Source organism: Mizuhopecten yessoensis, unplaced genomic scaffold (assembly GCF_002113885.1).
Source record: "Mizuhopecten yessoensis strain PY_sf001 unplaced genomic scaffold, ASM211388v2 scaffold4583, whole genome shotgun sequence".
NCBI classification, from domain to species: domain Eukaryota; kingdom Metazoa; phylum Mollusca; class Bivalvia; order Pectinida; family Pectinidae; genus Mizuhopecten; species Mizuhopecten yessoensis.
In genome coordinates this window covers 138,593-151,161 of record NW_018405619.1, presented here as the reverse complement: position 1 = coordinate 151,161, position 12,569 = coordinate 138,593, and the positions used below count along the sequence as shown (strand labels likewise).

The following is a 12,569-nucleotide window of genomic DNA, read 5'->3' as shown; positions in this document are numbered from 1 at the left end:
TATTATGCAATTTTTTGTAACATATTTGAGTTCATAATTTGCAGCAGATCCTACTTTAAATAATATAATATTATTTGATAGCGTAAAACATTGTTTTGATAGTTTTTTGGACAAAAAAGTGAACCCTGTCGTACACCTTTGGAAGGCATCACTAAATAGTTCATAGCACAGGCCCTGGGGACCTTTTTCATTTTTTAAAAATATCTCATGGGTCGTGTCTTAGGGAGCTACAAATATAACCCAGTAATGATTAAATTGCTTTGTGGGCAAAATTCTTTTGTTCCTGTAACAGGTCCTTTTGGCATTATACAATGTACATACGTGTGTAGGTTTCAAAGGATAAATAATCAGTGTAAACCAGATATTAACATGCAAGTTTGCTATGACAATATATTGAAAGATTCACTAATATTTAGGTTGATATTCATTATAAGTTAAGCTTGGTCTGCGATGTAAATGTACATGTATATCAAAGATATAAATCATGGGTATCAATTGGTCTCACAGCTGTTATTTGATGTGATACGATATTGTTAGCTACAATGTACATATGAATATGCAAAGTTGTCCTGTATAAAGTTCTGCCGGTTTGTGGGGTGTATGTATATACGTAAAAGTTATGGAACAAGCCGGCTGTTTTAAGGGGATAGGACAGGGTTGCTAACTAGAGCTTCAGCTCCTGTACCGTGTTTTATTACATATATATTACAGGTTTGCTCATGGATTTAGATAGTAATATTGGACCAGCTGACGTCAAGGAAGACGATGAAGTCATAAGAACACATTTTCCCTGTCGTTTAGTTTCAGTCTAGTTTTAGTTTGCTTAACGTCCTTTTAACAGCTAAGGTCATATAAGGACGTGCCCCCATGTGTGCAATGCATGAATACATTTTGTACATGTGTGCATTTATCCTAGAGGCGGTATGTTAGTGTATTTGTGTATTCAAATGGTTTTACGTTCGCTTCCTATACCGAGTAGATCGGTTATCCAGCAGATGAGCAGTATAGCACGCATATGATGCCAATGTTAGAGTGCTTACCTCAATAAAATACCTCTACGAAGGCACGCCTGCACAGTATTCCCCAAATCACATTATACTGACAACGGGAAACTCAGTTCCCATTACCCTAAATGATGAACGTTAAGCAGGGAATTGTCCATGTCAAAATATTTGTCGTCTTGAATCAGCAACACCGCGACAATATTGATACTATATATACATCACTGTACGTACATGGGTGTGTACATATAGGTGACACAGCTTTGGGCGTTTGAGTTGTGCGTGTACATGGTTTCTTTATGAAGGGATTGAGTGTTCCTGGTAGGTTGTCACGAAATAAGTAAAATATATGTAATATTTCCAATGCTGCATACTGCTTCAATACAGGGATACACTCGCAAGGGTCTGAATTAAAGTTGATATATAGAGATTTGATATCTCTCTGTACCATGGTACGGTGAACAAATAGTATGCCATGTTTGTTTTGAGCCGACACTTAATTTTTAAGCTGCAAAATTGTTGCATGTTTTTTGACACCTCTGATCCTATAGTCCATATTTTATGACATATATATATATATATATAAAAGGTTATGTTATGCTAGCGGTTCTGCTGAGATTATAAGACATGTTTTGTTAAACTTTAAATACATTAAGTAAACAATTTGAAATTAGACAATTTCAGTTAAATTGGAACAAAAGAGGTATCATTGTGGTTATTACCTGTTTGTGATCATTTTGAACCCGATCGAGGACGTATTTTTTTAATTTTGATAATTATAAAATAGCGAATGATTCAAAATTTACTAATCTAAGTAAGTCTCATACAGTGGGGTTCTATTAATTAGCCAGAGACATGGCTTCCATCGTGAACGGAGTGTTACAGTAGGCCATGTAGCTTTATCAGGGTACTACAGAGATAGAGAGTATACGTGTTTACTAGGGAAGCCACTCACTCCTCACATAAAATAAATAATTCATATACTAGTACGTTGTTGTCTAAAGAGACACGGTACAAGTCTCCGGTCTGAAAATGATACCTATATATATAGGTAAAAGTATACCCGTGTGTACTAAATTATACCTGTTAAGGGGCACATATGTACATACTAAAATGTATATAGGTAATAAATGTACAGAAATGTACAACATATACATTCCAAGTATACATGTATACACATACATGCAATTATATATTATAATACAGCATATTATGTCATATATACGTGTAGGTACATATATTACATTTACCTCTGTGCATACACACTTATGTAATTATATTATAAAGAAAGGTTCTATATATACAGCGTTTATCATAGATACAATGTACATGTACGGAATTGCAATGTACAATTATGTAGAATTTACAGTATATAACATACTTGTACATACTGCAATAGTATACATTCATAGTACTTGAATATTACATAAGTATTACATAGCAGGTACCCGAGAATTCCCATGGTAAACACATTATCATATAGACGTGTAAACAATATGTAACCAACATTTGATGCATGTACACTCATTTAGATCATGATCTAACAGTTGTATAAGTAGTGCCTTTACCTACTCTCCTAATAGATGTTTATATATACGTGTAGATTAACATAGTATTGTATCGATGCCCTTGGGTAAATGAAAATTGACAAGCATGTACAATTTAATGAAATTATTGATTTTTATATGTTGACTAATGTTGACAAGCAACAAAAGGTTTGTGTATTTCATATAATACAAATGTAGTCCCACTCAAACGATTCGTTAAACAAATTAATGAAGAAACCATTACGCTAAATGAACTACAATATTGTTGAGTACTGCTTCAAGACACCGGCTATTTTGACTGTAAAATTAACGTGTATATATACCATCACGAAATATTTGCTCAACTCCTTTTCTACATAACTGTTCCATATAAATCACATCTTGAGGTGCATTTTAAAGAATTATATGCGTTCGAAATTGTAGTATTTGAGACAAGAAATACAAAAAGCAAAAACTACAAAGATCGTGCTCGGTACGTACACATACGTTTCATGTCAATCCTACACTTTTCCTATATTTCTATGCAGGAATTATAAATGCATAGCATCAAAATGAGAGGTGAAAACATTGACAAGGGAAGTAACTCTATGCTTGAAAAATATTTTTTTATTGCTATACTCCAAATCAAAAACAAATATTCTTTTCAATTTCGACCGTTGCATTAATTGGAACACTTAAAATTAAACCTACTCTAACAATAGTTTTAATAGTAGTAGTGTTGTAGACAGTATAGTAGTGTTGTAGACAGTATAGTAGTAGTTGTATGTGTAGACAGTATAGTAGTAGTGTTGTAGACAGTCTAATAGTAGTTGTATGTGTAGACAGTATAGTAGTAGTTGTAGACAGTATAGTAGTAGTTGTAGACAGTATAATAGTAGTGTTGTAGACAGTATAGTAGTAGTTGTATGTGTAGACAGTATAGAAGTAGTGTTGTAGACAGTATAGTAGTAGTTGTATGTATAGACAGTATAGTAGTATAGTGTTGTAGACAGTATAGTAGTAATGTTGTAGACAGTATAATAGTAGTTGTATGTGTAGACAGTATAGTAGTAGTTGTATGTGTAGACAGTAAAGTAGTAGTGTTGTAGACAGTATAGTAGTAGTTGTATGTGTAGATAGTATAGTAGTAGTGTTGTAGACAGTATAGTAGTAGTTGTATGTGTAGACAGTTTAGTAGTAGTTGTATGTGTAGACAGTATAGTAGTAGTTGTATGTGTGGACAGTATAGTAGTAGTTGTATGTGTAGACAGTATAATAGTAGTGTTGTAGACAGTATAGTAGTATAGTGTTGTAGACAGTATAGTAGTAGTGTTGTATACAGTATAGTAGTAGTAGTTGTAGACAGTATAGTAGGAGTAGTTGTAGACAGTATAGTAGTAGTGTTGTAGACAGTATAATAGTAGTAGTATGTGTAGACAGTATAGTAGTAGTTGTATGTGTGGACAGTATAGTAGTAGTTGTATGTGTAGACAGTTTAGTAGTAGTTGTATGTGTAGACAGTATAGTAGTAGTTGTAGACAGTATAGAAGTAGTGTTGTAGACAGAATAGTAGTAGTTGTAGACAGTATAGTAGTAGTGTTGTCGACAGTATAGTAGTAGTTGTATGTGTAGACAGTATAGAAGTAGTGTTGTAGACAGTATAGTAGTAGTTGTATTTGTGTAGACAGTATAGTCGTAGTATTGTAGACAGTATAGTAGTAGTGTTGTAGACAGTATACTAGTAGTTGTATGTGTAGACAGTATAGTAGTAGTTGTAGACAGTATAGTAGTATAGTGTTGTAGACAGTATAGTAGTATAGTGTTGTAGACAGTATAGTAGTATAGTGTTGTAGACAGTATAGTAGTAGTTGTAGACAGTATAGTAGTATAGTGTTGTAGACAGTATAGTAGTAATGTTGTAGACAGTATAATAGTAGTTGTATGTGTAGACAGTATAGTAGTAGTGTTATGTGTAGACAGTATAGTAGTAGTTGTATGTGTGGACAGTATAGTAGTAGTTGTATGTGTAGACAGTTTAGTAGTAGTTGTATGTGTAGACAGTATAGTAGTAGTTGTATGTTTAGACAGTATAGTAGTAGTTGTATGTGTAGACAGTATAGAAGTAGTGTTGTAGACAGTATAGTAGTAGTTGTATTTGTGTAGACAGTATAGTCGTAGTATTGTAGACAGTATAGTAGTAGTGTTGTAGACAGTATAATAGTAGTAGTATGTGTAGACAGTATAGTAGTAGTTGTATGTTTAGACAGTATAGTAGTAGTTGTATGTGTAGACAGTATAATAGTAGTGTTGTAGACAGTATAGTAGTAGTTGTATTTGTGTAGGCAGTATAGTAGTAGTGTTGTAGACAGTATAGTAGGAGGTGTAGACAGTATAGTAGTAGTGTTGTAGACAGTATACTAGTAGTTGTATGTGTAGACAGTATAGTAGTAGTTGTAGACAGTATAATAGTAGTTGTAGACAGTATAGTAGTAGTGTTGTCGACAGTATAGTAGTAGTTGTATGTGTAGACAGTTTAGTAGTAGTTGTATGTGTAGACAGTATAGTAGTAGTTGTAGACAGTATAGTAGTATAGTGTTGTAGACAGTATAGTAGTAATGTTGTGGACAGTATAATAGTAGTTGTATGTGTAGACAGTATAGTAGTAGTTGTAGACAGTATAGTAGAAGTGTTGTAGACAGTATAGTAGTAGTTGTATGTGTAGACAGGATAGTAGTAGTTGTATGTGTAGACAGTATAGTAGTAGTGTTATGTGTAGACAGTATAGTAGTAGTTGTATGTGTGGACAGTATAGTAGTAGTTGTATGTGTAGACAGTATAGAAGTAGTGTTGTAGACAGTATAGTAGTAGTTGTATGCGTAGACAGTATAGTAGTAGTATTGTAGACGTATGTGTAGACAGTATAGTAGTAGTTGTATGTTTAGACAGTATAGTAGTAGTTGTATGTGTAGACAGTATAATAGTAGTGTTGTAGACAGTATAGTAGTAGTTGTATGCGTAGACAGAATAGTAGTAGTATTGTAGACAGTATAGTAGTATTGTAGTTGTAGACAGTATAGTAGTACAGTATAGTAGTAGTGTTGTAGACAGTATAGTAGTAGTTGTATGCGTAGACAGTATAGTAGTAGTATTGTAGACAGTATAGTAGTATTGTAGTTGTAGACAGTATAGTAGTAGTTGTATGTGTAGACAGTATAGTAGTAGTTGTAGTTGTAGACAGTATAGTAGTAGTTGTATGTGTAGACAGTATAGTAGTAGTGTTGTAGACAGTATAGTAGTAGTTGTATGTGTAGACAGTATAGTAGTAGTGTTGTAGACAGTATAGTAGTAGTTGTATGTGTAGACAGTATAGTAGTAGTGTTGTTGACAGTAAAGTAGTAGTTGTAGATAGTATAGTAGTAGTGTTGTAGACAGTATAGTAGTAGTTGTATGTGTAGACAGTATTGTAGTAGTGTTGTAGACAGTATAGTAGTAGTTGTATGTGTAGACAGTATAGTAGTAGGTGTAATAGTACATTTATCCCTCGTTCAGAATAACAATGTTAAAGAGCTTTACGGCTTACTGTCGTCGTGATCGCTATTAAAATTACAACACGCACGAGACAACATTGCTTACATAGCGATTTTAGATATGCTTACATGTGTAATTAGTCTATATACCTACAGGAAACAATGTACGTGGTTCCAAAATATGTCTCTAATCATGGATAAAGTCCTTATCTGTCCGAGATTGACATCGGCATTGTAAAACGGTTTTATGGTCTCATGCCCGTGTTGATCCCTATATGTGTAGGTACTCGGTTTAATCCTGATATTACACTACCGCTGACGTGCTGTTACAGCATGCCGACATTAAACTTATAATTAAGATTTAATTTCATGGCCGACACCGAGGAAGTCTTTACTGTAAACATTTGAGTGTTTACTTGTTGGCAGTGTTTACCTGTAAATAACATTGTACGCAACACACAGGGCGAGTTACATGTATACATTCATAATATGTCTTGAAACGTAATAGACCTCTAGGCACATTGATAGTTAACAGCATTAGAGATATTTATGATAATGACTGTTTACGATATTTCAAAGATAAACGTCAACATTTTTCTTTGTAAAAGAATACCTTTGGGCGCCTCATTTTTACCTTTCATTTGATAAGGTCGACGGATCGATACGGAAACTCCACAGATAGCTTAGTTAGAACAGCGGGTAAACGATACCAACGCTTAAATCATTGACAAACTGAAATACATTATGTTATTTGGGTTATTATACCTCCGACAGGTGTAAAAATCACAGGTGTGCACATACTATAGAAATACTGCTTTGTCAAGGTACAAAGTGGGAACTCCCTATCTTAGCTCAGGTGAGCTATTTATAGACAGGTATTTAAATATGGTGTCCCACACAAACACTCAACTGACCGGTAAAACGTTGTGTACAGGTGTAAATAAACCAGGTATATCTGGGTTATCCAAGTGTGTTAATTAGAAAAGTCTTACCTGTTTGTCTTTTATAATCCCAATATACTGATCGGGTCCTCCACCGTCCCGTCGGGATCCCATGTTTTAACTGTAACACACAAATATGTACACAAAAATGAAGTCAGTCATCTCGATATGACACATACAAGTTCACGCATGCGCAAAGTTCAAATAGAACTATCTGCTTCCGTATCACATGAAACGAACATTTTCACCTGTGGCGATTCATTAATCAATACACGAGTGGGAATACAAATAGGGGCGTCTGTATCTTGCGCATCTTCTGCAAAGGTCAAATACATATAATTTTAAAGGTGAACAATTGTGCGTTGATTAAATACTACAGGTAAACCGCAGCGCTGTCCCGGGGGTAAGAGGACTTTAAATGGTATTTCCTATACGTCATAAACACAGTTAACGGGAGCATTTAACACAGCACCACATCATTAACATTGAAGATGTAAGGCTACATGAATATTTGAAATAGTAACTCTACTTAATAAACTGTTTAACAATGCGGCAATATGTTACCTGTATTTCGTTAGCATGTCTTTTCTTTGTATTTGTCAACTCATGATCGGAGTTTGTAAATACCGGTAGTTGTGACAAAACCATTAACGTGTAAACCCCTTATCCTCTTTCTTGTGTGGAGTATATATGACTCCATGTTTATCAATTTAGAATTGTGAAATAGCAGCTGCTAAATATGCAATATCAAAATACATAAGCACACCACATATAAAATAATGTACAATTCAATATGCGAGCAAACTGCACCCCGGTTTAAGCAGCATGTTTCCTCGTTATTACATATCTAAATGGGTCATACAGGGGTCAAACAGTTGTTAATTTTATACCGTATCAGTGAACACTAAATACATCCTATTCAACATTACCTGTATTTGTTAACAGTTGGTGTAAACACAGGTAAATGAAGTTGATAACATGCATTCCTTCTCAGTGACAGGTAAAATGTACATCTTGTAGGCGTAACAGAGGTGTAAGTTAGTCATGCTGTATACGCCCCCTAACACAGATAAGATTAACAGCATTTAGGGGTTCAGGAAGACATCAACAACCGGTAGGGGGCCGGGTGACAAATGGGTAGATTTGGGGCGTGTCCCGTTTAAAGTACATCCGAACCCAAATAACGCTTATGGTCTCTATGTAATAAGATCTAATAGTTATAAAGGAATGTGATTTTATATCATATCAATGTGCTTTCAATTCGAGTTTGTTTCCAATATATTGAGAATTATATATGTTCACGTGAATATTACGTCATAAAACATCCTGATCAGTGTTTGTTCATAACTGCAGATTATTATAAATAAAACACACTACAACAAAATAAAACACACTAGCACAAATTGCAATATACTGCTCAGTACACTTTAATATTTCCGCAAAGTACAAGTCCATAATAATATCAAAATTCAAAGCAATTTGTGTCGTGGTTTAAATATTTAATATTTTTTAATTAGGAAATTAGTTAATTATGTAAATGTTCTAATTTATAGATGTTAACAAATGTACTGAAATATTATACAGATATCGGACAGCTGGTAGATGATAATCGCAGGTACTCGACGCTATAATATTCAAAATATATTGCTTACACCATCACCTTTGTCATTTCTAAATACTTCAGAATTCAGAAATGAGAATATCCTTAAATAAAAAAAAAAATGAAAAAAACCCGAATTAGGTCATATCATTGCGATGAGTCCCTTTGGACCAATGAAACAGGATATTCAGAAAAAAGACTCCTTATAGATATAACAAATAAAACCGATCAACCAAAATTTAAAAAATGAAAAGTTAAAAATGATATCATAACAGACAAACTATTTAGCATAAAACCATCAGACCATGAAAAAGATGTTAAAGATATTACAAAACATTATTAAATTATATATGCAATATATATGTATAATGCAGACGAGTCACACAGAGCTAAAACGATATACGTCAACTATATGACAGTATGTTAGAATGTGTGGCCATCAACACAATGCGACTGTTATCCCGTCATGCTAGAATGTGGGCCTACAACACAAAGAGATTGTTATCCCGTCATATTAGCATGTTTCAGCTTCATGAAAGACGATAGCCCCATCAACACAGTGCCTGATTCAGCCTCTTGGCATATGACTATGCTGCATATACGTGGTCGGGCAGGTGACCCCATACTTTTTTACGTTCAATTGGGGAATCAAACCCGGACCGCCTTGGCGAAAGGCTAGTGCGTAATACACTGCGCCACACACACATCCATCTTATAATTAACGGAGTGTGTACATTGTAAGTGGGATGGATGGTACTTGTATAATAGTAATAACATTGGTTTAGTTTTGTTGGGGTTTTCAATATAACGTCCCCGTACATTTTGTATGAAGACGTGTGCCTTGGGAGACAGCGGAAAAAGAAGGAATAGACAGAAGATCTAGAGACGAGAAAAGATAGAGATCAAAAGTGTTGCTATGGAAACAGCCGATGAAACAGGAACGGAATGCAATTGTATATAGTATTACAGGTATGGGACCTTACCTGGTTCTGTAACTAACACAGCAGTTTTATAACAGGTTTAACCTCAACATGTACATAAGTGTACATCACAGAATTATGTAATAGCGACATTGCGCCATAAATCACAGATTAATTAAAAATTTAACGTATGCAAAAATAGTGCAACAGCTAGGCAGCCCATGCATTGTACCAGTACTGTTCTTATGTCAGGTAAATGTTGTGTACTGTTTCATAGGACACACCTGATCCTTGTTGATGCCATATCAAGAAAAGATACGATTTTACGAGGAAAGAAAATCTCTTGATATGATAAACGGAAATACAAATTGGTAAATAGCATGGAGGAATGTGAAGTACCCCGCACGTGCAGGTTGACAGGACGTGTGGGTAACACGTGATACAGGTAGGAGGTGTACCTTAAATTCCGGAAATGAGTATTTCCCAGAATATTGCAAAATAAAATCATTCTACTAAATGACCTAACCGCAAATTCCTGTGAAGTTTAGGTTTCCTAGCTAAAACCGGTTTATACAACAGATCTGAGGCCCTGGTGTAACTATCAGCAGTCATGTTTTCTCCTTTTATTACACAGAAGGTTGATCTTTAGTAGTAAATCTCACAACTAGGCGGTACACACAAAATATTCAGGTCAAAATAAAAATCTTATTCTATTTATATATTGTATGTGGAATTCAATATTCTTTAGTTGTAAAATTTCAATCAGAACAAGGTCATAATAAAGGGTTTCATTAACCGTAAACTCTTAATTTAGTGTCGAGTTTCATCTTTTCAATTGTTTTGTTATTAATTTAGTTTATCAGTTTATAACAATTTCACATGACCTTCATTATTTACGTGGACACGAAACGTTGCGTTTAGTCCTTACTTGCCGAGTTAAAAGTACACTGATGCCCCGTAACTTTGCACGCTCAAAATATTTTAAAGACAATATAATCATCCATTATTTCATTATGGATGATAACATATCTAGTCAGGAGAATGGCTGCCATATGTGATAAATGTGTGTGACGTATAGGGGTCAATGACATATTGGAATAAGAAACATTTACAGGAAAACACACTTCCGCGAATATCTTTTTTTTTTTTATAATTTTCAATAAAATTTCATTCTCGTCCTTCCCATAAAACTCAAATACAGGCATACGTGCAAACAATAGATAAAACAAATCTACTTTATATTATGAAATTGAATGTAACTTAAAATTTATCAATTCATTTCAATTCAGTTTTATCCTCTTTACAATTCAAAATATAGAGAAACATATTTACAAGATAATTTACAAAATTATGCAAACAAAATGAAGTACGGGGTGTTTTTGTGATAAGAAAACTTGTTAAAGAAAAGCACATGTTGCTTTGATGCATAAATCCAAAATAACATCTCAAATTCATAATAAATTATATATACAATGTAGATATGAATGGCTGTTTAATGAAAAAATGCTCCAATCATTTCTAAATTGAGAGGAGAAATATGTGTGTTGGTACCCAATATTTTACAAAATTATTTACAAAACCACACGATTTCGTATATTAGACGATGAAGGAGTGGGAACCACGGGAGATATCCCATAGCATGTAATTTAGGTGATTAAACCGCATACATAGACATAGAATTTCCTGCTTAAAATCCTGTGTAGGTAATATTCAAAGTCATATAATTAAAGAACAATTAGGTCGAATAGTTCGTTGACCTGTATCTATAGTCTTTATCACTCTACCATGTAAAACACATTAATGTACTTACTGTTGTAAACGGAGCACAGAAACAATACTATATTTATCCCTCCACGTGCTCAGGTGTTAATTAATGGTCGTACAGGTGTTAATGGCCTTCAGACAGTTTCTGCTCACGTATTCTCGTTTGAGCGTTACACGGTGTAAGTTTGAATTTTTGTCAGACACATCGATGTCAAGTACTGACACAGTGTCATAATTCAATTGGGTTTTAAAGTCTGTGATGTATAGAGTTTGTCTCTTACGTGTTAACTATGTCTTTAATTCAGTAAAATTGCTTTGATTTTCCAGGTAAATACATTTAAAGTGCCAGATAAACGCACGTAGCTTTACAAATATTTCCAAACGGAAGCATTCAAAGAGACTTCTCTCATACAGCGTCGACCACCCGTAACACCAAGTAAATAGCCGTTTTGTTTACTTTAAAAATCTTCTGAATTTTTTGCTGGAGATATGTGCTTTTAGTAGGCGGTGCTGGCGCTACAGGAATGTCAACAAACGCCAGGTATACGGTATTTGCACAATCTCAGCGCATCAGCTTCATTTTGACACATCTAGGCAAGGTTTCAATTAAGGATATTTTCTTAATTGTCAAAAATGACAACAAAACTGATACAATATAGAATTCAAAATGATCAGTATTAAAAAATGTCACAAGCTACTGTTCTTCGAAAGAAAATGTCCAGAGAATTTGAATTAAAAGATAAATAAAACGGTGTATTTAAGCTACAGATGCTCGGTATGCGTTGATTACATTAACACAGGAGCAGACGACGAGATTGAGTAGAGGGGGGTAATTATATGGTGTAAGAGCAAAACGAGCTCAAAGTATTCAGTATAATCTTGTCTGCTTCACCGATATAATTGAAAGTGTCGTCGGATTGATATCAAAGATTAAAGGTGGGAAAAAAATGCACTAGTGTTGATATCTACAAGTGTTCAATTCAATTGAAACTCAACGTATTTCAAGCTTCACTTCTGCAAGTTCTCTCATGTTAAGTTTATAAAATAATGCATAAGTTATACATGTACATTGACTTAAAATTAACTTAGATCTGGGATCCTTTGAAAGCAATATCCTCCCCTACCCCGATCTCTTGTGCCATAATATTACAGAACAATCCAGACGTCATCGCAACTGTATACAATGATAAACAGACTAGTCTTGCCACACCCGTCGATTAAACCGTGTCTGTTAATAAAGTAACGGGCCCCGTGCTTATTTCTATATAATATCATCACTAAATCATATTT

At 34.3% G+C, this 12,569-nt stretch overlaps 1 protein-coding gene across 9 annotated transcripts in view; it reads right to left on the bottom strand.

The window, feature by feature from the left end:
* The window catches only part of LOC110449338 (dystonin-like), a 146,460-nt gene that overhangs the window by 100,143 nt on the left and 33,748 nt on the right, over nt 1–12,569 (bottom strand). For 8 of the 9 annotated variants that reach the window (XM_021496130.1, XM_021496120.1, XM_021496127.1 and 5 more), the window contains exon 3: nt 7,047–7,116. In XM_021496130.1, coding sequence (XP_021351805.1) covers nt 7,047–7,109 — 63 coding nt within the window. In that variant the 5' untranslated portion in view covers nt 7,110–7,116. Of the gene's footprint in view, nt 1–7,046; nt 7,163–12,569 lie in introns of those variants that run through there. The other variant, XM_021496123.1, reaches the window with a different exon arrangement.